The following is a 27,407-nucleotide window of genomic DNA, read 5'->3' on the forward strand; positions in this document are numbered from 1 at the left end:
TGAAAGAGAGACAGAGAGAGGGAGAGAATCCCCAACCAGACTCCCCACTGAGCATGAAGCCCAACTCAGGGCTCCATCATAGGGCCCCGGGATCATGACCTGAGCCAAAATCAGGAGTGGGATGCTTAACCATCTGAGCCACGCAGGTGCCCCTCATGATCAGTAATGTTCTTTTCAGCTACTGAAGTTCTGCAATACTGTGAATAAGTTATGGTTTCTGCAGGATTTCATGGAAATCTTATTATTTATTTGTGTGTATTGTACAGAAAGTGAATTAATGTCTTTAGTTGAATACCAGAAAGCGCCTTAGAACCAATTTGTCCTTAAAACAATGTAGTGATACTTTCTTTCTGGAGATAGAGTTTAACATACTTCACTGAATTTTGGTATCGAGTCGAGATTATAGGGATTATTGAAGTAGCTGATAACCCTGACGGAAGCATGTAGATTTCCAAACCATATCTGATATATCAGAATCAGAATGGAATCGTGGTAATAAAAGAATTAGCTCTAAATAAAGGTCTAAGGTATTTTCTCTCTTTTTCTCTTGACTAATTTGCCTTTCTTTAGGTATATTGAATTTTTTCCGTATTGAATTTAATTAAACCACAAACAAGTGCATCAAATTCTTATAATTCCTGTGAAATGGCTTTTTAGCACTTCTGTCCAAATTAACGTAAAGATACCAACTATAGGTGTCCTGGTGTCCTTTGCTGAGATTCATAAATAAGGCTGACAGTGTTATGTGAGAAGAGGAAAGATGAGGTATTCACTGTTGTGTGCCTATGTGTATGCATTTTCTCTGTATGTGGAAGGGTAGCTTAGATCAATTGCACTCTCTGAAAGTTGTTTGTTTTGAGATAATGGACTGAGCAGTTTTCTTTGGTGTGATCAACTAGCTCTCAGCCCTGTGAGCCACTTATTTCTGTAACTTTTCTCCTTGTATTAACACCACTCCTTTAAGGAAATTGACGTACTGAATCCCCAAAAGAGTACAACAAGGCGCGTCTTCGCTACACTACCGTATTTGATGAAAGCAGCTGGATCTTTGTAGGTTGCTTGTGAAACAGACAAATGGGAAGTGCTGGTTATCACTTTGCTCTGTCTCCCAAAAGTGTAAATCAGAAAGAGATTATTGAAATATAAAGTGCCCTTTGTTAAGCCCCAAATATCTTTTGAAGAAGGTAAGTAGGCACTCTCAGTACGGTCCCCATGATTACTGAAATTGAGAGTCTCACATACTCTACAACGAAGAACCATGCCAATATTACATGTTGTTAATTGAATCAAGCTGGACAAGTATGTAGGGGACTCCTGCTCTGTATCCAGCCCTGTGCTTGACAGAAGGTTGGGTGACCGAGGAGGGTTGTGCAGTCAGAGAGGAGTTACAAAACAGAACCTCAGAACACAAGAAGAATAAAACAAGCACTTACATGGGAACCCATTTGCTGGCAGCCTTCAGAAAGTGTAAAAGTTGGGAAAGAGTCTCAGTGTATCACTAGTCTTGTTTTATATTCTTCTCCTCCAAATTTTTTTTTTTTTAATAAGAAGAGCCATTTGGCTTTTGGGGGGAGATAATCTACTCAATTAATGATTTATCTACTCAGTTTCAATATGAAATTTAAACATGTATTATTTCCCCAACTTAAATGTGCATCAGGATGTACCATTCCTCTCTTAATACACAGCTGAATGGCTGTACATCACCCTTAAAATAAAATTCAAACTTCTCGTCTTGCCCTTGGGCTGTTCATGATCTGGACCTTGCCTCTTTCCAACTATATGTTCTAACACTCTGTCTTTCAGTCCCTGAGTGTAGAGCAGTACTGACCTTTTTGCTGTAGCTTGAGCACACCGAGCATAGTCCCATTTCTGAGGCTTGGAGCATTATTGGTCCCTTTAATTGGCATGTCTTATGCCAAGTCTTCATGAGGCTTGCTCCTTCATTCATTCTTGGCTTTGTGTCAAATGATGGAACCCTTCTCTTGTCACTAACTAAAGTAGCCACCCTTCTCCCTTCATACTTCACAGCCTTGACCCTGTTTAATTTTCCTTCATAGCACGTGACTGAATATATTTGTCTATTACCTGTCTTTCACCAGAATGTAAGACCCATGAGTGCAGGGGAGGGTCTTTAACTGCTGCATCCTCAGCACCTAGAACAGAGTTAAGTGCTTAGAAGTATTTGGTGAATACATTAATGAATGAACCGAGATTTTCTCTATCGTGGCCTTTGTAAGAGGTAGAACTATGTGCGTATTAAGGAAAACAGCAAGGAGTTTGGAGTTAGATGGACCTCTGATTCCCAGTTGTGCCACTTATTAGCAATGTGCTCTTAAGAAAGTTAGTTATGGACTCTGAGCCTCAGTAGCTTTATGGGTAAATTGTGCTAAATAAGTCCTAAATTGCAAGTTCAGGGTAAAGCTTAGAGATTATACATTTTGCCACAGAAAGCAAGACTGTGTTCAGATTTGTATATATATTATTTAGGATAGCTAGAAAATGCCCTTCTTTTGGTTGAGGAATCTATATCACCCTCACACGTGTATCTATTACTTAAAATAAGGAGAGAATAGTAGTCCAAGTAACTCTGGTCTCCGAGGGCTGTAAGTGCATATAAACATTTCTGCGCGTCAGTGCCAGATGTTGTGGTTTTGACATTTGGACAAAGCTAGGCTGCCTGCATCACAGCTCACACCATCACAATTGAATCCAAAAATCTATACTGTCTTACCTCTATGTCAATAACATCCAAGCAGCCCAATAATCCCCATTATAAAACTACCAGTGATGTCAACACGTAGTAGGTGCTCAAGAATGGTAACTGTAATAAGTTATTTTTTTCCTGAAGGAGAGCTAAAGTAATGAGGTTAAGCTTCTTCACAGTTTCCTATGACTCACAATTCATTCTGTGTTATCCAATAACTAAACTACTCTCAATTTATCAATCTTTGTTAATAAACCCAGTGAAAGTTGTATAATTTAGCATATGTTGGACATTGGGTATGTTGCTTAAATTTTTAAGTCCTAAAGCTAATTTATTATTATTAATTATTATTACTATTATTATTATTATTTAAGATTTTATATATTTATTTGACAGACAGAGATCACATGTAGGCAGAGAGGCAGGCAGACAGAGAGGAGGAAGCAGGCTCCCTGCTGAGCAGAGAGCCGGATGCAGGGCTTGATCCCAGGACCCTGGGATCATGACCTGAGCCGAAGGCAAAGGCTTTAACCCACTGAGCCACCCAGATGCCCCTATTATTATTATTATTATTATTATTATTATTAATCTAGCAGTATCTTCTGAGAAACTCATTTATTTTAGAATTTTTTTTAAGATTACTGTTCTTTTTTATGACTTCATGTCCATATGCAGGAGTTTCCAGGAGAAACTTTTTTTTTCTCAGTCCCTGATTATTTTGGTGATCTCTTTCTCTTTGTGTAGGAAACCAATGTTCCTGCTTATCCCTCTGGTCTTTCTTTACGATAAACTTTAGCATAATAAAAGCAGTAATCACCATCAGTCTAGAAGCTGCATTTAGCTTCACGATTGGCTTTGATTCTGTTCTGGTTGGAAATAACATATTTGAAAGAGAATTGTTCTTGTTCTTGGCACATTGAAGTTGTATATGCCATGGTTGAGTGGAGGCCAGCAGAAAGTTTAGAGTCTAAACACGATATAAAGAAAACATCACTTAAAAAAAATCTGCTGCAGGAGTGTTCTGCAACTCTGCTGAATGTGGTTTCCCATGAGGCTCCTCCTCAGACCTGAAAAGCTACTATATTTACATCCTTCAAAGTAGTGCCAGTAAAAATTTTGAGTGATGGCATAAGTCAGGTCCAGGGCCATTTCAAATGGCAAAAAGGGGGAAATGAACTCTGATATTCTCTTTTTCCTTTATAAAATAACACCAATAAAAACATACCTGCATCTACACACTACGGCATCAAGTCAATTCATGCGATTTTGTCTTCAGTTGAACTTGATTAAGAAGGTTGTATATTGGCAACAAAATGTTTTCTTCTAATTTACAGTCCTTATCATTGTCACTGTCGTTACTCTAAAGCATTCCAGGGTCTGCAGGTGTGTTGCAGTGAATATCTAGTTACACGTGTTTTTAACCGTGCCCTGTACTAAAGAAATAAGAGCACCTAATCTTAAGTGGTAGCAGGGACCCAGACCAGTCTCTAAAGGAAACATAGTAATTCTAGTACACATGCAAAACCCCCTACGACATCTTGGGTCAAAAGTGGGCTGTCCGGGGATGGGAAAACATCTTGTATGAGACATAGAGGGGGAAAAGCTTGATTCGCCAAAATCCTAGTTTCTATGTAAAGAAAAAGTCGTTTTTCTGCCAGGTAACATCCCAGATATGACAAGATAAAAGCCTTCCCTAGTTGTAGCCGGTAAAATGGGAATTAAATATAACTTCTTAGTTATATTTATATTCCTTCCATGCCTATGTTTACTGTGCACGGATCTCATACAGGATGAGGATGTGTGAGCCAGAAGAACTCATTCTTTGTGGGTAGGATTTGGGGTATTTTGGTGGTTGGAGTCTTCTAATGTCTGTCACTGGTAACATCAGAGCCCCACGTCAAGCAGCTGGGAGCTGTGCAACACACTGCCGTTTTACATATATGAGTCCATGAAACACACTAGAAGTTGTTTTTCCAAATTGTGTCATTTTCAAAATAACCTATTGTATGAATGATAGAAGATTTGCTTTATTTGTAAGCTTAATTTAATTTTTTCTCATTAAAATAATCTCATGGCCTTTTTTCAAATTACATTTTTCTAAAATCCAAAGAGGTTTTGGGGGGTAGTGTAGAAATTATGTGACATATTAGGACAGAATAGAGACTCATGAATTTGTTGCAAGTGTTTATTGAACCCATATTCTATAGAAGGAATTAAAGGCTCAAGAAAATGTCATCTGAAGTTCCTTTACTTGAAATAAATATTTCCATCACATAAGGAAAAATTGGTTGTTCTGAGTCAGTGTGGTATAATAATTATTAAATTTGGGAACTTCAAGAATCCTGGTTTCATAGCAAAATTCAAGAGGGGCTTAGCTTTTATACCCTTTCCGTCAGGAGAGGAGAGAGCCTGGGTTGAATCGACAGTTAAATGAATGTTGTGATAGACTAGCTGTGCATTTTTTGAAACTTGGAAAGCCTAGATTAATTCTGCTGCTCTTACTGAGAAATTTGGTATAATAGACAGCCCCAAACAAACCAAATAAAACACTAAACCCCAAATTTAAAGCAACCTCGGAAACTTGCAACACATGGAATGAGCATGGACTTTGGAATTGAGGGGACATGAATTTGAATCCCAGTGCGATTCTTTATTAGTGAGGGGACCTTGGATAAGGTACTTAGCATCCCTGAACTTTGGTTTCCTAATCATAGAGATAACGTGTCTCACGGAGTCCTGGCCAGAATTAGAAGAGTATGCAAAGCTCACGCTGTGATGTTTGGCACATGGTAACTGTGGTTGCCAGCACTAGGGGCCAGGCAAGCCTTGCAGTGTGGGAACTATGAAGGAAGCAAGAACACCTTTGGGCCCAGATTGGAGCAAACCTAGACTTTATTGACTGTCCTCCATCCCAACTCATTTGGTGATTCCTGGTGGTAGAGAGGGTGGGAGCCCACCTCCTTTATTGGCCCAACTTTTAGGGCAGATGTGGGATTGACTTTGAGTGGAGAATAGAGCTGGGGACAGAGGCCCCTCAGATTGCCTCGACTCCTTTGGGGCCACAGCTGTACTCCGGCCCCAGAACAGCTGGTGTTGCTATGACAGTCAGGGAGCAAATGGACACAGGTGTCTGCCATCCTCTCAGGTTGTCTTGCTCATGTGACTCCATAAAGGAGTCTTTGGGAGTTATAGGCAAAAGACTGGTAAAGATCTAAAAAGATCTAGTCTGAGACTTTGGCAGATAAGCAGATACCATTTAAAAGTTTTGGAAGCAGTTTTGTTCTTCTTTCATGTGTTTCTACAATATGTGTAGATATGTAATTAAATTTATGTATCTCCCCCCTTTTTAATTAAACAGGAGCAGACTATATATGTGCATAGGGACTTTGCTTCCCTTTGCTTTTTTTACCTTTTTATTTCGAAATAATTACAGATTCACAAGAAGTTGCAAAAATAGTATCCTTCATCCAGTTTCCTCTAATGTTACATCCTACGTAACTTTAGTACACTATCAAAGCTAGAAGATGGACATCAGTGCAGTGTGTGTGTGTGTGTGTGTGTGTAGAGTTCTTTGACTTTTTTTTTTTTTTTAAGATTTTATTTATTTATTTGACACACACAGAGAGAGAGCACAAGGAGGCCAAGCGGCAGGCAGAGGGAGAGGGAGAAGCAGGCTCTCCGCTGCCCATTGCAGGGCTCTATCCCAGGACACTGGTATCATGACCTGAGCCGAAGGCAGACGCTTAACTGGCTGAGCCACCCAGGCGCCCTGGGTTCTATGACATTTTATCGCAGATGTGTGTTTGTGTAGTCACCACCACACTCAAGATACACGACTGTGGCATCGCCACAAAGATCTCCATCAGCTAACCATTTTTCTAGACATTTCGCACACCCCTCCACCCCACCCCGAATCATTCCCTAACCCCTTGGAACCATTAAATGCTTTCTGTCTCTATAATTCTATCAATGATAAATAAATGAAATCCTACAGGATGTGATCTTTTGAGATTGTCTTTTTTCCCCACTCAGCATAATACCCTTGAGATCCATCCACATCGCTGTTGTCGTCATGTCTATCAGTAGTTTGTTCCTTCATATTGTTACACCAGGAACCATGGTATGGATGTTTCACAATTTGTTTAGAACAGTTTGTGAAGAACAGTTTGATTATTTCCAGTTTTGGGCTATTTTTTCCCCAGTTTTGGTCTATTACCTATAAAGCTGTTATGAACATTCATGTACAGATTTTTGAATGAACAAAAAATTTTTTTAAAGATTTTATCTGTTTATTTGTCATAGACAGACAGAGAGCACACAAACAGGGGGAGTGGCAGGCAGAGGGAGAAGCAGGCTCTCTGCTGAGCGGGGAGCCCGATGTGGGACTCCATCCCAGGACCCTCGGACCGTGACCTGAGTGGAAGGCAGATGCTTAACTGACTGAGCCACCCAGGTGTCCCTGAACAAATTTTTTTCTTTAGAAAAAAAGACCTAGGACTGTGGTTTCTGGGCCAAATGTAAGTGTATGCTTAATTTTTAAAGAAATTGCCTTGGGGGGCGCCTGGGTGGCTCAGTGGGTTAAAGCCTCTGCCTTCGACTCGGGTCATGATCCCAGGGTCCTGGGATCAAGCCCTGCATCCGGCTCTCTGCTCAGCAGGGAGCCTGCTTCCTCCTCTCTCTCTGCCTGCCTCTCTGCCTACTTGTGATCTCTGTCTGTCAAGAGAATAAATAAAATCTTTGAAAAAAAAAAAAAAAGAAATTGCCTTGGAGCACCTGGGTGACTCAGTTGATTGAGCGTCTCCCTTCGGCATGGGTCATGATCCCAAAGTCCCGGGAATAGAGCCCTGCTCAGTGGGGAGTCTGTTTCTCCTCTGTCCCTCAACCCTCTCTCACACACACACTCTCTCTCTCTCAAATAAATAAATAAATAAATAAATCTTTAAAAAAATAAAGAAATTGTCAAACTGTTTTCTAGAGGGACTGTACTACCATTTTTCATTCTTACCAGAATGATGAGAATCATTTCTCTGCTTTTTCACCAGCTTTTGATGTTGTCACAATTTCTTCTTTTAGCCATTCTGGTAGGTGTGGAGTACTATCTCACTGTGTTTTTGTTTTTTTTTCCTTCCATTCCCTAATGGCTAGTGATTTTGAAAATCTTTTAATGTGCTTATTTGAGATTTGTATGTTCTCTTTGGTAAAATGTATCTTAGTGTTTCTTGCTCATTTTCTAATTGGATTGTTTGTCATTTTATTATTGAGTTTTGAGAGTTTTTAAAAAAACATATTCTAGAAGCCAGTTCTTTATCAGATATGTGGTTTTCAAATGTTTTCCCCTATTGTAGCTTTCTTTTAATCTTAGAAACAGGATCTTTTGAGAGCAAAAGTTTTTAATTCTGGTGAAATTCTGTTTATTGATTTTTTCTTTTATGGATTATGCTTTCAGTATCCTGTCTAAGAACACTTCAAGCCCTAAGATGCCAAAGATTTTCTCCTATTTTTTTTTTCCCTAGAAGTTTTACAGTTTTATATTTTACGTTTAAGTCTGTGGTCAATTTTGAGTTAATTTTTGTGTAAGGTGTGTGGTTGGGCTGTGATTACCAGAATTCTAAGATGGCCCCCAAGACACTTCTCCCTGGTGTGCCTCTACCATGTAATTAACCTCTTCATTTTGAGGGTGGGCAAGACCAGTAAATACAGGATCATTTTGGATGGGCCTGACCTAATCAGATGAGGCTTTTAAAAGAGGGTAAAGCGAGGGAGATGCTCTGTTGCTGGCCTGGAAGAAAGCAAACAGCAATGTTGAGAAAGGAGGGGTCCGTCCAGGAACAACATGAGGCAGTCTTTAGGAACTGAGAGTAACCGTGACTGACAGCCAGCAAGCAAATGGAGACCTCCATTCTCCAGCCTTCAAGGAAGAAATTCTGCCACCAACTTGAATAAGCTTGGAAAAGGACCTTGAATCTCAGATGAGTCTGTAGCTGCATTTGACCCTTAGTTTCAGTGTGCTGAGGCCCTGAGCGGAGCACCCTGCTAACCCATGCTAGATCTCTTTGGTATGGACTGGCATATCACTTGGTTCATTTTTTAGACATAGATGTTCCTATAAGGTGTGTTGAAGGAAAGGAGGGAGGATTTCACAGTGCAGAGGGGCGGGGAGGGGTATCGTTGCTGGTTTGTTTACTTCTTGTGCGTTTCAACATGAACTGTTCAATGTGGCCCGTCTGGTTAAGTGAATTTATGGATTAAAATACTTTACATGGTGTAATCTTTACAATGGTTTACAGTGAGTTAAAAGGTAGTCTTTAAAATCTTCTATATAAGGATGCTCTTTTCCCGTGATAAAGTGCTTCAAAGTACTCTTGAACTTAGTATGAATTATGCAATTTTCTTTAACAAAAAGAGAAGGATTCCAAATCTGTAGATGGACCTTCTCTTTGATGGCAAGGGGCTGTCAAGAGCATTTTATTTAGAAAATTATTTTAAAAACCCTCCCAAACAAAACACTTTCTTTTACATCAAAAGTGACATATGTAAAAACAGCAATAACAACAGCCAAACTAACTTCTTTATTGAAGGAGTTTTAGGAAGAAAGCATTATGAAAATAGTGTTTGAAAATATGTCTAGAATTCTCAACTTTTTTTCTAAAAATGATCTGAATTTATAAAAATTCATTTAGGTACACGTAAAAAGTTGTGAAGCATAATTTCCTAACCAAAGTGTGTGTTTTGGAAGTTTGTTAGAAATATGATGTATTTAATGTAAAGTGTATTTGTTAAAGGAAAAGTGAATTGGGGGAAATCATAGGGGGAAACAAAGCATGAGAGACTGTGGACTCTGAGAAACTAACTGAGGATTTTGAGCCGGCGGGGATTGGGTAAGCCTGGTAGTGGGTATTAAGGAGGGCATGTGCTGCATGGAGCACTGGGTGTGGTGCATAAACAATGAATCTTGGAACACTGAAAAAAATAAAATAAAAAACAAAAAACAAAAAAAAAGTGTATTTGTTAAAATAAAAAACATGACATATTTAAAGAGCAATTGATGAATTCAGGGAAATTGGAAATTTTCTAGCCCAAATTCCAGTTAAAGCTTTTGTTTAATTGATGGGATTGAAACATGAGTGTGGTGATTCAGAACACAGCCAGCAGCGCCCTTCTGTCCCCTGCACCTCATCTTTTCTTGTTTTTTAACTATTTTATTTATTTATATGAGAGAGAGAGAGAAAATGAGCCCAAGTGGGAGGAATGGGGGAGGGAGAGGGAGAAGCAGACCCCTGCTGAGTAGAAGGCCCAATGCGGGGCTCGATCCCAGGACCCCGGGATCATGACTTGAGCCAAGGCAGGTGCTTAACTGACTGAGCCACCCAGGTGCCCCATGCATCTCATCTTTTAGCAATGTTTTGTGGGAGTGGTGCTGGTGGGGACTCAGAATTAGACTTCCGAACAGCAGTTATCACAGAGAGTTATACAAGATTTTTAAAATTATAAAACATATTTCTTTCACTGAAAATCATTGATAATAACTTCTTATTGAGACTAGAAGGTCTCAGGGATATTGTAACACAAGGTTAAGCCCACTTCTTATGGCTGGTTATGCTTAGCTTCAAGTCCTCATGTGGCCTGTTCCTTCCTTTGCTTGTAGTTTGTGCAGGGCTTCTGCAAAATTTTGTTTATGGTCCCCTCTACTTTCTATTCCTTATTGATTCCTCAGAATTCTTGTTGGCTGGTGGCGTTCTTAGCAGCTTTTAAATACACACACATGCACGCACACGCATGCACACGCACACACACACATATTCAGTGTGCAGAGCAAGGAGGTGGCTGGTGATACAGTCTTTCCTCCACAGCTTCCTGCTGGAATGTCAAGGTGAAACAAATAACTGTGGATGGGGCCAGAAACCAAACATCCAAACTGCAGAGCCCAATCTAGATCTTAGACTGGATCTTGCCTGGGAGACCATAACTATCTGTAGACTGCTGGCAACAGGCCCTGCAGCTTTCATTTTCTGCCTTTCCCTACATTACTAAAATATTGAAAGGAGAGCAAATGAGCAACCTTACCAGAATCACTTCTTGATAATGAAGAAAATAATTTACCTTTAATTCCAGGTGTTCATCAACAAAATTTGATACTAAAAATTATGAGTGTGTTATCACTGTAAGATTTTCTTCCTTGAGAATGACATAATAATTTACTCAGATGTGGAACTTCAGAAACAAGGAAACAAAAAGGAGAGAGAGGAGAGGAGAGGCAAAGAGAGAGAGAGGAGGAGAGGCAAACCAAGAGACAGACTCTTACCTCTAGAGAGCAAACTGATGGTGACCAGAGGGAGGCTTATTGGGAGGATGGGTGAAATCCGTGGTGGGGATTGAGGAGGACGCTGGTAATGTATGGAAGTGTTGACTCTCTATATTGTACACCTGAAACTAATATAACACTATGTTAACTAACTGGAATTTAAGTAAAAACTATTTAAAAAGGGACATCATAAATAGGAGCTGTTTTATTATCAGTGGCCAATTCTGTTTTGTTTTGTTTTTATTATGTTAGTCACCATACAGTACATCATTAGTTTTTGTTTTTTTTTAAAAGATTTTTATTTATTTATGATAGAGACACAGTGAGAGAGGAAACACAAGCAGGGGGAGTGGGAGAGGGAGAAGCAGGCTTCCTGCAAAGCAGGAATGGTGCAAAAGTTGGGTAATCATCCTTTCTGATGGCTGAGTAATATCCCATTGTGTATATGGACCACATCTTCTTTATCCGTTTGTCTGTTGAAGATCATCTTGTCTCTTTCCACAGTTTGGCTATTGTGGACATTGCTGTTATGAACATTGGGGTACAGATGGCCCTTCTTTCCACTACATCTGTAACTTTGGGGTAAATACCCAGTAGTGCAATTGCTGGGTCATAGGATAGCTCTATTTTTTAACTTTTTTTTTTTCAAGATTTTATTTATTTATTTGACAGACAGAGATCACAAGTAGGCAGAGAGGCAGGCAGAGAGAGAGGAGGAAGCAGGCTCCCTGCAGAGCAGAGAAGCTGATGGGGGCTCGATCCCAGGACCCTGGGACCATGACCTGAGCCGAAGGCAGAGTCTTTAACCCACTGAGCCACCCAGGCGCCCCTATTTTTTAACTTTTTAAGGAACCTCCATACTGTTCTCCAAAGTGGCTGCACCAGCTTGCATTCCTACCAACAGTATAAGGGGTTTTCCCTTTCTCCACAACTTCCCCAACACTTGTTTCTTGTCTTGTCATTTTTTGCCGTTCTCACTGGTATAAGGTAGTATCTCCATGTGGTTTTGATTTGAATTTCCCTGATGGCTAATGATGATGAACATTTTTTCATATGTCTGTTAGCCATTTGTATGTCTTCTTTGGAGAAGTGTCTGTTCACGTCTTACCATTGGGCACTTGTGTTTTTAGAAAGTAAATATTCATTGGCCTCTAAAATTCTCTAAGTTTGAAAGGGCTTTAATATTTCAATATGTATAAAATATTTAATATTTAAAATGTTTACATTATGTCTAACAATACCCCTCAGAAATATTAAATCTTTGGGGTATCTGGGTGGCGCAGTAGGTTAAGTGTCCAACACTTGGTTTTGGCTCAGGTCATGATCTTGGGGTTGTGGAATTGAGCCCCACAGGCTCTGTGCTCAGTGGGGAGTCTGCTTCTGCCTCTCTCCCTCTGCCCCTCCCCCTCTAAAATAAATAAATAAATCTTAAAAAAAGAAATATTGAATCTTTCCTTTATGAGTTAAAGTAATAATTTTCCTAATTTGATCCCATTATCATTACTATAGCTAACATTTACCTGACGGTTTACTATGTTTCAGACAGGTAAGGTCTTTCCCGGTTTTAATAGTCCTTTAATCCTCACAAAATCTTTATAAGATTGGGATTTATTATATTCCACATACTTGGTATATCCATTTTACATAGTATATTTATATGGTAGATAGGAATGAAGTATAACTATAGTTATACTTAAAGGGAAATATTTGAGGTTTTTGCTTACTAATTACTCAAAAATATAAATAAAAAGTTTGCTCTTTTGGCTTCTAGGCCTCACGACATTTTCCATTTATCTCTTCTCCTGACATCAGGTTCCCAAGGATCCCGTTTCTCCTGAAATCCAGTTTTGAAGTCAGCCTAAATTACATAATAATATGTACATAATGAATTATATAAATAATATTGTAGTGTACAAGTGACAGTCATCTACTTGTATGTCAGAATTTTTTTGAATTCTGAAAACACTTAGACTTTTCCTTAAAATGGCTAGGGTGTGGAATTTTGTATGGATTCTGGCATCTTGTTATGTTGATTATAAGCACTCCAGATTATCTCTGTAACAAAAGCCTGTTCTCATCCAGAAACCGTCTTTTGTTCTGTTTCTCCCGAAACTAGATAAGCCACACAGAGATACATGTCTCACGGCGTGGCCAAAATCCCTACGGCCAAAGATGACACTGCATAAATTCTCCAGTGCTGGGCGCGCTGATCACAGTATCATGCTGTTCTGTTGTTGTTTGCTGATGTAAAAAGACGTGATGTTTTAGTACGGGACAGAGGTGTGCTGTGAAGCATTAGACCTTGGGAGCTTGATACGGAAGTCATTAGGTGCTCATTCCTTCTTCCCCCGATCCCTCTCAGTTGATTCAGAGGATCATTTCCACTTCTACCCACCTGACACCTTTCTTTTCTATTAAAGAGTTGGGTTTTTCACTGGAATCCTTTGTTACGTAGTTTGAATCACTTCTTAATATTGGCAGTTAATGTTCTTTATTCCTCAAAAGGTCTGGTGCTTCTTGGAGTAACTGTGATTTCATTGGCAATCCCCGTCCCCCGACCATGCTATAATATACTGTTTATGCCATGAAACATGCTTGCTGTATTTACCATTCTTCCTTGTTGTTCTGAAAAGATATATAAGCGTTGTAAAAAACCACTTTCATCTCTCAAATGCAATACTGCTTTAAAAGATTTTAAATGCCTAAGATTCTAAATCCTATGCAAAAAATCGATTATCATTATGTTCTTTTTAGTGTTATAAAGAATAATATGTGGTATCTCTTAATATGCGCTGAATGTTAGGATTTAGTTATTAAAAGTAGATCAAGGAAGGAGCCAAAATAATTATGACTTTTGGTCCATCCACCATATAAAAATTTAGATGTAACTCCTCAAAAAAGTATTTTATTTTTTTTTAAAAGAAGCTTGAAGGAATATCATTTTTCCTTGAAGAGTATCATGTACATGAGAATTCATGAAATATGTTTCTCTAAATTTAGGATGTGGGATAACTTTTGAAATGTTGAGGTTTTTATCTTTGACTGTTAGAAGCCAATTCTATTGTGCCTTAACAGTGAAATCATAATTCAGGAGCCCATACTGACAGAAGAGTACTTCCTTCTTTTATTCAATAAGCGCTTATGCGTGTTTTTGTACCTTTTATACATTTTAGGTCCTTATCCAACAAGAACATATGTATGCAAACCACCTATCACATATTGTCTCATTAAGATCTTAGTGGAGAATTTAAAAATAGAACTAAATTAATACTACAGTGAGATTCAGTGAGGATCAATGAGATTTTTGGAGGGCTTTCTTACACAGATGCAACATAGTTGAAGGATGAAGAGAATAGCTTTGCCTTAGATTTTTAATTACCTGAGACTTACAACAGTTTTGGAAGTAGGCAAGAAAATGACCTTTCTTCCCATTTCGTGGTGGGAGAGATGGAAGCCCAGAGAGATGACGTGGCATTGCCCAACAGAACAAGGCTGAGTAAGCGGCAGAGTGGGGACTGGACCGAAATAGGACTTGTGATACCTGGTCTACCACCTGGTGAAGATGAATGGATTATGGGTAGAGAGACACTTGGCATAGGAAGAAGCAGATAGGATTTTATAGTTTCTGATTTTTATATACCTTTGAAGCCCAGAGAAATATTTTGTGTTAGTATTAGTTATAAGCTCATCTTGAAATGACTCAAAGTAAGGTAGAGATGTTCCCAAACATGAAGTTATACCATGTTCATTCAGTGTTGGGTAATAGAATTCTCTTTTGTGTATTCTGTCCTTTTGTGCCTACAGCTGTACTCTCACTTCTTTTTTCAACTTGAACAAAGTATAGTTAATAATTTATACATTAGAGTGTTAAGATTATAGTTCCCCAAATATCTTCATTCTTTCCTGTAAGGTATTTTATGCCAACATATGGCTTCAACTTGAGGTTTTTAAAACTCTTATTCATTCATTCATTCATTCAGACAAGTGGGCCACTGTGGGCCACTAACATCCCTGATGATACAGAGATGATTAGGCATAGTATCTGGCCTAAGGAGCTCCTCAGTTTAGTAAAGAGAAACACGTAAACTAATACTTTTCTGCTAAAGCAATAAGCATTATGATAAAAGTAAGCATGAGGGAGCCCCCACAGAAAGCTAGAGTAAATGTTAACAGTGCCTTTGGGTTCAAAAGAGGTTTCTTGAAAGAGATGGTGTCCGAGCTTAATATTTTAGGGCAAATAGGAATTTATTAGGAGAAAAGATGCTTATTTTCTTACTTTTACCTACAAGTAGTTAACCTACTTCTGTTTCTCAGACATTGTATACATTGTTTCTTATTCTTTGTTCACCACATTATTTCATGTACATTCAGAATTGCTCAAATATCTGGTTTCTCAAAGCTTTTCCAAATCAGACCCTTTGGATTGAATAGAATTTAGAAATTCTCAGACTGTCTACCATTTTACTAGTTTGTTGCTGTGCTTAGAACATTTTTTTTCTCGTAAATAATACAACATTATCTTTGAATATATCTTTGAAATATTTGGTTTTTGTTATATTTGATGTATTTTGAAAGACTTTTTTAAAAAGTTGTGATAGTGTTCTTGGACTTAAAATTCACTACTGGTTGCTTTAGAAGAAAAAGACTGTAAAATATGATTAAAATGTTATACAGGGGCCTAATGATCCCCCAAATATAACTTATTTAGGGGGGAGAAAAACTTAACACACACCTGTATTTTATTATACATAGTATAACACATGAGCAATCCTCTGTTATATGAATGAACACAATTATGCTTTTTTGTACAATATAAGAATCACATTATTTACTCTTAAACAAATTACAGGATTTTTTCAGCTCCTTTTTTTCAAACCATTTGTTTTTTTAGGTGGACTGAAAATTTTACTAACTCAGCTCATTTTGAAATATCTTGCTTATATATCCATCTGTTGTATGTCTCAAGATTGAAATTTAGGTCAAATTTCAACTTGAATTTAACTTCACAAAGAAAATAAGTGTGCCGTCTTTAAAAATTGCATTCTAAATTTTAAACACAATAGATCAAAGTACATCTCATTTAAATATATACTCTGGAAAAGAAGTCTCAATTATTTTCTCCCAAACTTTCTTAAAATAGTCCCTGTTCTCAATATAAAATGTGAGGGTTAGCTTTATTATTTGAAAGAAAGATGAAAAGTTGTTTATTTTAAAATTTTAATGATTTTGCTTTCAAATTATGGAAATTCTTCTTTGGGGACATCTTTATTTGAATTGTATGTGACATTATATTTATTTCTTAAGGCTATGATTAAAAGTTTCGTGGATGTCTACCAGCTTGCAAGTGCTAGAATTGCTACATTAGAGAAGGAAATGACATCTCATCGAAGTCACATTGCAACGTTGAAATCAGAACTTCACACGGCTTGTTTACGAGAAAATGAAAGTTTACAATCAGTAAGTCCTACAACGTTGTTTTTCTTCTTTGTGTCTGGGGTCACAAGTTTACATTCATATTTTTTTGTTCATGAGATTGCTTGCCAATATATATAATTTAGGGTAAGTGATCAATCAAGCAATGTGAAATTGTTAGTGTGGAGAAAATTTTGAAGAAAGAGAGGCAATTAATTTTTCCATTGTATCATGTATAAAGATATGCACACTGTTAGCAATGCTAAAACACTACATCAAGATTCCTTTGTGTTTGGCAGCCCAGCTGACAGTTGGATTTGGCAGTACGCATAGTTAAAGCTTGCAACTGTCTGAAGATTCAGTGTGTCCCATTAAGACAGAATATTATTAATTATGCGTATAACCAAAATGGTAATTAGAACATGTGATTATTCTCTGTAGAAAACTAGACTTATCCATTATACATGCCTAGCTAAAGATGCATGTTGTGATTCATCTATATGATTAAAATTCAGTTTCAGCAGTCATTTTATGTCTTAAAATTTTAGCCCATGATGAAATTTGGGCTCATTTTAAGAGTAAACAAAATTTTCTTCATTTGAAATATGTGTTTGGGGTGTATCAAAAAATGAATAAAGGAACCAAATAAACATTTAAAACTTTTCCTCCAAAGGCAAATATATCAACAGTGAGCTTCAGAAGGTTACCAATCACTGGAGTGCCTTTTTTCCTTTTTTGGCCTGATTATAATGACTCAGAGTGACTTGTAAGGAAAAAAGTATTTTTTTTTAAAGATACAATGCAGTAATTTATTTAAAAACGAAAACAAAAACTCAGTACACCAGCACACCAGTAACCTAATCAAAAAATCCACATTTTGGAAATCTAAGTCTTTTTTTTTTTTTTTTTAATATTTTTGCCTTTTGGCTATTAACCCTTTTCCATTGATACATTCAGCAGAAGAAGACTTAGTATTAAAGCAAATAGCTGCGTGGCTATGGGTTGGTTCTATGGCCCCATTAGATCTCACCTCAGGTGTCTGCATCCCAATGAAACCTTTATGACCATCGTATTTAAAATTGCAGCTACCAACCATTCCCCGCCCCCAAACTCTCTGTCTCATTCTCACCCCAAATGGCCTGTCTACCTTACAGCTTCCTTGCTTTCTTTCACTATAGCACTTATTCTTGATTGGCATAAATTGTGTTGTATTTATTTGCTTATTATCTGTTCCCTACTCTCATAGAATATAAGTTCCATAGAGACAAGCAATTTGGGGTATTTCTTCTCTGCTCTGATGGCGCTCTAAAGGCAGGAATAGCCTTGCCCACAGTAGGTGCTGAACTAATGTCTCGTGAGTGAAAATACTAGCACTACATCCAGTAAAATGACCAAATCAATAATTTGGGTTCAATTTTTAATTTGAGTTCAATTTTTTAAAAAATGGCTTTGTTAATTTCTTAATGAGAGAGTAGTAAATTTGATCTCTACCAAGATAAATTAAAATGAAGAGGAAACCTATTTAAAAAATTAAAGCATTTCAAATTTATTCTAGCCTTTCTCTGAAACATACTTACATTTCTTCCTGTGAATGCTCTGGTCCTGTTGGTTAGTATTTCATTATACTGTCTAGGTTCTGTCAGCTTTATTGGGTCATACTACTATTTATTGTTTGTTATTGTTATGCATATAAAAGTAATTACTTGCATTTTAAGAAAGGCCACACTTGATACGGTGGGATTGTTTCCCCCTGGACTCCAAAAAATATATACGTATATATTTTTTTTACCAATTATTGTGCTACTGATGTCTTAATGAAAGTGTGCCTGTCTGCATCATAAAACTCTACTCCTCAGTCTTTCCCCTCTTGAACACATCTGTAAGGATATGCTCATCATCTTGTTTGTACAAGGTGGTTCACCCTGGCAGTGATTCTCAAAAGGGGACATGTGTCATGTGAAAAACCTCCCAGCAGGTTATGATTTGTCCTTCTAGGAAAACGCTGCCCTATCCTGTGTCCCTACGGGATGTTTACTCTCTGATCTCTTTCCTTAGTTGAGACTTACGATTTTTGAAACAGCAATAAGTTGCTGTAGTAATTTTATTTTTCAAGACATTTGTGTATGCATTTCAACCTTGAACTCCTTAAGAACTCTCTGGGAGAGGTGGAAAGAGCCTCAGTCTTTGTATTTCATAGAGGAGAGGTGATAGAGTTTGGTAGATAGGAGCAGAGGCTTTTGAATTATACCCATTAGGCATATAATCGAGTGTAAATAACAGAAAACCTGACCAACGTGATTTGAAAAATCCTGGTTCTGTTATTTTTCTTTTTCTTTTTTTTTTCTCACATAGCAAGAAGTCTAGGTGTAGGTGGCTGTTGTCCTATGGCTCCTGGTGGTTCAGCTTCACTGTGATTTCTCTGCTACTCCCTCAGTATCATAAGACAGCAGCCAGCTCTAGGATTTATAATCACATTCAAGTTATGAGGATGGGATGGCCCAGCAATATTTGCTTTTTATATATAATAAAGCCTTAGAAGGCTTTTCCTTTAAAAACCATTTAAATGTGGTGGGCCCAGGTGAGAAAGGCCCACCTGAGTCCTGGGTGAGAGTGTTCCTTGGTTCTTTGGGGCTAGAGGAATCCTGAAATTGTGGATTACCCATATATACTTTGAGACATGCTTTAGATGTTTTTTTCTGGAAGCCTTGCAACTGCCCTAAAAATTGAATGTATTGTAGAACAGACCCATGGCCAGTGGTGGCAGAGTCTGCATAGAACTATGCTTCGTGGTGTTCTGAGAAAAACCTTTCGACTTATTGGCTATACTATTCAGTATGGCTGTATAGCTCATTGTGCTTTTGAATATGTTGCTAGTGGTGTCATGTGTTCTGGACCATCAATGGAACCTACAATTCAAAATTCAGATATTGTCTTTGCAGAAAATCTTAGTCGATATTTTTATGGTATCCAAAGAGGTGACATTGTCATTGCAAAAAGCCCGAGTGATCCAAAATCAAACATTTGTAAAAGAGTAATTGGCTTGGAAGGAGACAAAATCCTCACCAATAGTCCATCAGATTTTTTTAAAAGCCATAGTTATGTGCCAACAGGTCATGTTTGGTTAGAAGGTGATAATCTACAGAATTCTACAGATTCCAGGTATTATGGACCTATTCCATATGGACTAATAAGAGGACGTATCTTTTTCAAGATTTGGCCTCTGAGTGATTTTGGATTTCTCCGTGACAGCCCTAATGGCCACAGATTTTCTGACGATTAGCAAGCATTTATTCTTTTGATTATTCTCTCCAAGTGAATTTATTATTGCCACTGAAACCATGTACTTACTAATAAACTATTTGCTACTTAAAAAAAAACCCATTTAAATGTATTTTACATGGATTTAATTTAAATATTTATAAATTTTAATATACATTTAATAGATAGTAGATATTAAATATATGGAAATATATTTATTTATATATTTAAAAAAGGAAAAGCCTTCCAAGGAAGCTCCAAACATATTTATACTTATATCCCATTGGCTGGGCCATGTGGCCACTTGTAGCTGTAAGGTAATGAGTCAAGGAACAAGGGAATTAGGAATCAATAGTGTGTGCTAATAGAAGTCAATAAATCTGGATTTAATTTCAATTCTGTCAATTGCTCATCGTGTGGCTAAGTAGTGTCTTCATCTGTAAAATGGGGTAATGGTCCCACTCCTTAACAGAGATGCTGGGAGCTCCAGTGAGAAGTGTTGAAGCACTTTGCTTTGTACTTACTGAGTAGTCAGTCCAAAAAAAAAAAAAAAAGTTGGCTATTTTTTTTTTAAGATTTTATTTATTTATTTGAGAGAGAGATCACAAGTAGGCAGAGAGTCAGGCAGAGGGGGAAGCAGGCTCCCTGCCGAGCAGAGAGCCCAATGCGGGGCTCGATCCTGGGACCCTGAGATCATGACATGAGCCGAAGGCAGAGGCTTAACCCGCTGAGCTACCCAGGCGCCCCGGCTATTATTTTTATCACCGTTATCTTGATAGAAAGTAATTGGATTGCAGCACAGGAAAAGGTAATTTACTAACCTACCATCTTCGGTGGCAAACCCTGTCATTTTGTTCTGCCTCCTACCGTAGCCTTGAGCTTGTGATTCCTTCTCTGTGATCACCGTCAGTCTATTCCAGTCACTGAGCTCTGCACCCTTTCTGCAGCCTGTATCACTGTCCTTTCATTGACACATTCTTGAAAAGTAGTCTGCTTGCTGCTTCTGTATTCTGGTCTCCCATTCATTCCTCAGCTCTGCTGCTATCTGGCTTTGGAGTCTATCATTCCACTGAAACTATTTTCTCAAAGGTCGCAAATAGTTTTCTGCTTGCTCCCATCCGTTAGTTCCTTCTCATGCCTTTTAATCTTTCTGCAACATATGAAGTTTTTAACTACTTTCTTCTTTAAATGCTCACCTCCTTTGTTTCACTCGTTATTGACTTTTTCTTCTTTGGCTTTCTGGTCTCTACTTACTTGAGCTCTGCTTTCTTTGTATTCTTGCTTCTTAATTCTTTTTCTTTATCCGTTAGTTCTATATTTATTCAGCATCTACTCTAGAGCAGGCACAATTCTGGTCCGAGGAACATTATGTGAACCAAAACAGACAACCCTGCTCTCGTGAACTTAAAATCTAACAATGGAAGAAATTATTTTCATATAATCACTCTAATATGTAATTGTTAACCAGGATAAGTGCTCTGAAAGAAAAGAACAGAAGCATGTAAGAGTTTTTGAAACAAATGAGCTTACCCTAGACTAAGGTAACAGCAAAGCTTTTTCAGGGTCAGTGATGCTTGAGTTAGTATCTGAAGACTGGGTAGGAGTTATGCAGAAGGACAGTAGTGGCCCAGATCAGGAGGAGGAATGGGAACATCTCAAAGGCCCTGTGAAGGATAGAAGAAATTGAGAAATACCAGTGGGGCTAGAATAAAGAGAGCAGAGCCAAGAGTGGCCTGAATGAGGTAAGGATGGTCTGGAGAGGGACAGAAGTCAGACTTTGTCTTCCTTGTTTTAAGAGCAAGGGAAAAGGCATTGGAAAACTTTAAAGAAGGAGTGACTTTCTCAGATTTGGTTTTTTAAAAAAAGATCCCTTTGGCTGTGGTGTGAAGGAACAATTGGGTGTGAAGAACAAGAGAAAGAGGTATGTGAGATAATTCCTGGACTTTTTCCTTTTGGAAATGGATCAGTGATCTCATTTACCAAGAGAGAAACAATGGAATAGAAAGGAATATTGTGAATTTAGCTTTGAGTATGTTGAGTTTGAGGTACCTCTGAGACATCCAATTGGAGAGATCAAAAACGCTGCTTGATAGGGAATTTAAGCCAGATGCCAACCAGGAGGTATACATTTTAGGTCATTGCCATATAGATAGGTGTGGTGACGTGAGAATGGAGTGTTTTAAAAAGGGTGGCGTATCGATAGTGTCATATGCTGCTGAAGATCAAGCGAAAGGAGGGTTGAAAATGGCCTTTGGATTTAGTGGATGGAGGCCCTTATAACCTTCGCAAAGGCTCTTTCAGTGAGAGATGGAGAGAGAAGTGAGAGTTGACCAGAAAAGAAAAAAAGACAGTGAATTTAAACAACCATCTCAAGGATTTAGCTGTTAAGTGGGAGACAGGGATGGAGTATTCAGAGCAGGTTCAGGGAGTTATATCCTAAGATGGGAGCGAATTAATCATGTTTCAATATCTTCTTAAACCTAGGCCTCCAAAAGTCTGGTTTTGGCCATGTTCACTGTACTGTCTACTTTTATCATTTCAGTTTTTTAAAAGATTTTATTTATTTATTTGAGAGAGAGAGAGCATGACATGGGAGAGGGTCTGAGGGAGAAGCAGACTCCCTGCTGAGCAGGGAGCCCGATGCGGGCCTCAGTCCTGGGACTCCAGGATCATGACCTGAGCCTAAGGCAGTCACTTAATCAACTGAGCCACCCAGGCGCCCCTAACATTTCAGTTTTTGCCGTTTTGTACTCTAGGTATTTTTTGACTAGTGTTTGTATGATATCTATTTTTCCATCTTTTTCTTTTATCCTACCCATGTTTATATTTATAGAGGGTTTCCTGTAGAAAGATGTAGTTCAGTTTTGTTTTGTCTAACCATTTGATAGTCTCTGGCTTTTAATTGGGTGATTAGACCATATACATTTAATATGATTATTGATATTTTTGGATTTTTATTTACCATTCTATTTGTGTTATGGGGACAAGTGCAAGAAGACATGGTTTCTGCTTTTGTGTGTTCCTCTTCTAACAAGGGAAACAAACACGTAAGCAAATCACAAAAATAGTTATGTGTAAAATCTAGGGAGCACAGACAAAGGAGGCATTTATTCTGCCTAACGTTGTCAGTAAAAGATGAGATGTTTGCAGGAGCTTTTGAAGAACGCTTAGCAATCTGACACCTTGTTAAGGGGGAAGACCAATGAAAATTGCTATTTTACTTGATTTGACGAATAGGCCTTATGGATAGAACATATGTTTAATGAATTAAATGATGGAAGAGGTTTTTTTTTTTTTTTAATATTAGAAGATGTACTGTTTCTTTAGCTCCATTCCCCCTCTCAATTAAAGACAGCCAACCCACCCACCCAGCCTATACCCACTGGAACCTGACACTGCTTACAACAGTCACACCAAACCCCATCGTCCCAATCCATTCTCCCACCATCCAATCCATGCCTTGTACTCTATAATCTGACTTGATTCTGCCTCTGGCCATTTTGCTATTGATGTTCTTGTTTGGTCTCTCTAGTATTTGCTGTTTAGGCCGTTCTCAACACTCTAGCTCTCCCTTCTGATCCCCGCCCAACTCCCATCACCTCCTTCCCATGGGCCTTCATCTAGGGTTTTAGAGTCAAGCAGGCCTGAATGTGCATCCTGTCTGTGTTATTACCCATACAGTACTCTAGGCATCAGTTTCTACATTTGTAACCTGTAGATACAGTTGCCTACATTGTAGGGTGGGGTTTGAGATTAAAGACACTGTCTGGCATACTAGTAGATGCTCAATAAATTTCACAATACGTTTCATTTAATAAATCCAGTAAAAACATTTTCTGATAGTTACATATACTTCCCACAGTTAAGCTTTACATATAGTTTTAAAAAATACGTGTATCCATGAGGAGATCTTTTGACAAGGAGGCAAAAGAACTAAAACAACCCTTGAATCTGTGCTTTTAGCTCACACTAAGTCCGGTATTAATGACAGTTACCGTTATCACTTATTTAATGAACTGAGGACAGTCCGTGTATGTTCATTAACCATCTTTTCCAGCCATTTAACTACGTGAGAATGAAAAATAAATATTCATTATTAATAAAGACCAATACATCATGGGGTTGTGATGCAGAGAAAGAGATTGATCAGACTGTAGATGTGAATCGTCCACTTTAGAAACTTTAAACTTCTTAAGGTGACATTTTCATTTTTGTCCAGCAACAGATACTAACAACGCTGGAATGCATCTAGGGCTCTCCTCCAAAGTGTGCTTGCCAGTATTTTCACATTTTCAGTATGTTGCTCTTTGACCCATTAACGTAGGGCTGCTCTGGGGCTTTTAGCTTGAGTAACAGTAACCAGAAGGGGCTTCTGGGGAAGAGATTTCGAGTCACAGACAGCCCAGGAGAGACCAGGGCAGCAATCAAAGCCAATTACTTGTGGGAGTTTGGGGACCGGCACACCCGCGGCTGGGGAGAAACACGTGGCATTTCAGTCTGCGAAACACGAAATGCCAAACACAGACATGCTGCTCTGAGTTACGATGCTGCAAGCTACAGTATTGTTTTGCCTCATTTCCACTCTGTGTTTAACCAGTATGTTTTTAATTCTATGCTACTTTTTTTTTTAGATTTATTTATTTATTTGAGAGAGAGAAATAGAGCCCTTGGGAGGGGCAGGGGGCAGAGGGAGGGAGAGTCCCAAGTAGTCTCTGTGCTGAGCGTGGAGCCCGACACAGGTCTGAATCCCATGACCCCGAGATCACAACCTGAGCCAAAATCAAGAGTTGGTCATGTAACCAACTGCACCACCCAGGTGTCCCTATAGTACTTTCTTTATGAGAAAATAACAAATTACGAATCAGAGGAACATTCCAGTTAGTATCTTTGCAGGAAGATATCTTTGCCTATTGTTCAGATTATGTCAGATTTGACAGTTGTCAAGTGGTATCATATTGTTAATAAAGGTCAAAGATTTAGATATTTTGGTTATAAGAATCCCCTGTCTCTTAAGTTTTCAAATAATTTTTTGCTACATTTGTTTTCATTACATTTCTTGAGAAAGGAAGGATTATTTGTCTGTATTAGTGTTGTGTGGTTCAAGAAGCCGACAGTTTAAGTAACTTACTCTAGTTAAGTTGCTCTCGTAAACATTTAAACATTTCATCCTGGTTGATTCAAGATGTTAACTATTGAGATTTTTAACTATTCAAGAAAAAATCATTTCCTTACGGGAGCCCTAAGCCATGACTTAATTTGAGAGAGACTGTGCAGTGCTGTGCACTACAGATACTGGAGCCTTGCTGCTGGGTTTTTACTTAGAACCCAAAAGATTAGAATCCAAGGCCTCTGTTTCCTTGTTTGGTGCTTTCCTATGAGAATGAAGTGTGGATTAAGGCAAATCTCGGGGCGCCTGGGCGGCTCAGTCGGTTAAGCGTCTGCCTTCGGCTCAGGTCACGATCCCAGGGTCCTGAGATGGAGACCCGCATCAGGCTGTCTGCTCAGCGGGTGTCTGCTTCTCCCACTGCCTGCCCCCCTGCTTCTGTTTTCTCTCTCTCAAATAAATAAATAAAGGCTTTAAAAGAAAGACAAATCTCTACTGTCATGGCAATTCAGGTAGTGGAAAATACACTATGATATAAATAATTAAAAAGAATGATGTTGAGGTCAAGTCACAGAGCGCTGTGAGAACACAGAGCCTGGGAACCTGAGGGAGGCTTGGGGTGCCCCACCTGAGGAATTGAGATCTTGGTTAAAAACATGAAGCAGTGGGTGTTATACATAACTAATGAATTGTTGAACACCAAATCAAAAACTTATGATGGACCATATGCTGGCTAGCTGAACATAATAGTAAAAAAACCCATGAAGACTAAGTAGGAGGTTACCTCACACTGTCAGAATGGCTAAAATCAAGAACACAAGAAACAACAAATGTTGGTGAGGTTGTGGGGAAAAAGGAACCCTCATTCACTCTTGATGGGAATGTAAGCTGGTGCAGTCACTTTGGAAAATAGTAGGAGTGTCCTCAAAAAGTTAAAAACTATGATCTTGTAATTGCACTAATGGGCATTCATCCAAAGAATATGAAAACACTAATTCAAAAGGGTATGTGCACCCCTATGTTTATTGCAGTATTATTTACAATAGCCAAAATATGGAAGTAGCCCGAGTGTCCACGGATAGATGAATGGATAAAGAAGATGTAATATATATATTCAATGGACTATTACTTAGCCATAAAAGAATGAAATCTTGTCATTTGCAACAACACACATGGATCTACTGAGAATATAACGCTAAGTGAGATGTCAGTGCGAGAAAGAGAAATACCGTATGATTTCACTTGTATGCAAAATTTAAGAAACAAAACAAAGACAAAAAAGGAGACAAACCAAAAACCAGACTCTTAACTAAGAGAACAAACTGATAGTCACCAGAGGGAGGTAGGTGGGGGGATGGGTAAAGGAGGTATAGGGGATTAAGAGTACAGTTATTTATTTTTTCCAAAGATTTTATTCATTTATTTCTCAGAGACAGAGAGAGAGAGCGAGAGAGAGCACAGGCAGGGGGATCAGCAGGCAGAAGGAGAGGGAGAATCAAGCTCCCTGCAGAGCAAGGAACCTAACGGGAGACTTGGTCCCAGGACCCTGGGGTCATGACCAGAGCTGAAGGCAGATGCTTAACTGACTGAGCCACCCAGGCATCCCAAGAGTACACTTATGATGAGCACTGAGTAACGTAGAGAATTGTTCAATCACTGTATTGCACGCCTGAAACTGATTTAACACTCTGTTAACTACCTAGAATTAAAATTAAAAAAAAAAAACTTAACAAGTTAGGAATTGACAGGGGAAAGCAGGGGATGCTCCAGGAATGGAAGGCTGTCTGTGTGACTGGAGCAAAGCGGATGAGATGGAGGGATGAGCTGGAGGAGGGGCCCGATACGTGTGGCCCTAAGTGCCATTCTCAGCAGGCTGGGCTGACTGTGACGTCTCCCAGCAGCTCCATTGCAAACATCTACTGCCTTTGCTTTATGTATTTACTATTTATTCTCAAAGGTCACTGACATTTGATGCCCTAACAACTCTCATTGGACCCTTTTGCTAAATACTGCCTTAATTAGATGCTCATTAAATTCTCCCATATTTTTATCACAAGCTCCAGCCCCTGCCTCTGAATACTAACAGAGCTAAATAACAGAAACATAAAATATCACTAAGTGGGACAGACCGGTCAACGTGCGGACATTTTCCTTTGATCCTTGACATACGTATCCAGGCTTTTAAAGGTTTCTCATATTCCAGAAACTCAGGCTTTGGTTGGTGTAGTAAATAGGGACCTGAAGTTTAATAATGCATATCCCAATGGCCACACACCTCCTTTCTAGTCTTTTAGTTCTCATATGATGCAGTTTAAAAAGAGCTACTTTCATGATGAATGATGTCTAGATAGTGACTTAGGGACATGATATCCTAAATTCTACATGTATATCAACATATACATATAATATACTTAATTATGTAAAAATATAACATATGTCTATAGTAATAGACATTTTATGTTAGATAAAATTATAAAATAGACATTTTATGTTAGATATATTAGATTTTACATGTAAGTATAAATATAAAAATATATTAATATTATATTAATATTAATATAAATATATATTAATATTATATTAATATTAATATAAATATAAAAATATAAAAATATAAAAAATAC

The 27,407-nt window shown here is 38.3% G+C and overlaps 2 protein-coding genes across 2 annotated transcripts in view; both read left to right on the forward strand.

Annotated features, from left to right (window-relative positions):
* Positions 1-27,407, forward strand: part of CCDC171 (coiled-coil domain containing 171) — a 295,661-nt gene that overhangs the window by 235,457 nt on the left and 32,797 nt on the right. Inside the window, exon 25 of the mRNA XM_080819723.1 lies at positions 16,314-16,466. Coding sequence (XP_080675849.1) covers positions 16,314-16,466 — 153 coding nt within the window. The remainder of the gene's footprint in view (positions 1-16,313; positions 16,467-27,407) is intronic.
* Positions 19,108-19,771, forward strand: LOC308353079 (mitochondrial inner membrane protease subunit 1-like; the record flags this gene model as incomplete). Its single annotated transcript, XM_080819724.1, has 1 exon — positions 19,108-19,771. One exon carries the CDS (start codon positions 19,108-19,110, stop codon positions 19,699-19,701), a length of 594 nt encoding a protein of 197 aa, XP_080675850.1. The 3' UTR covers positions 19,702-19,771.

This window comes from Martes martes (genome assembly GCF_963455335.1).
Source record: "Martes martes genome assembly, chromosome: 12".
Taxonomy (NCBI): Eukaryota; Metazoa; Chordata; class Mammalia; order Carnivora; family Mustelidae; genus Martes; species Martes martes.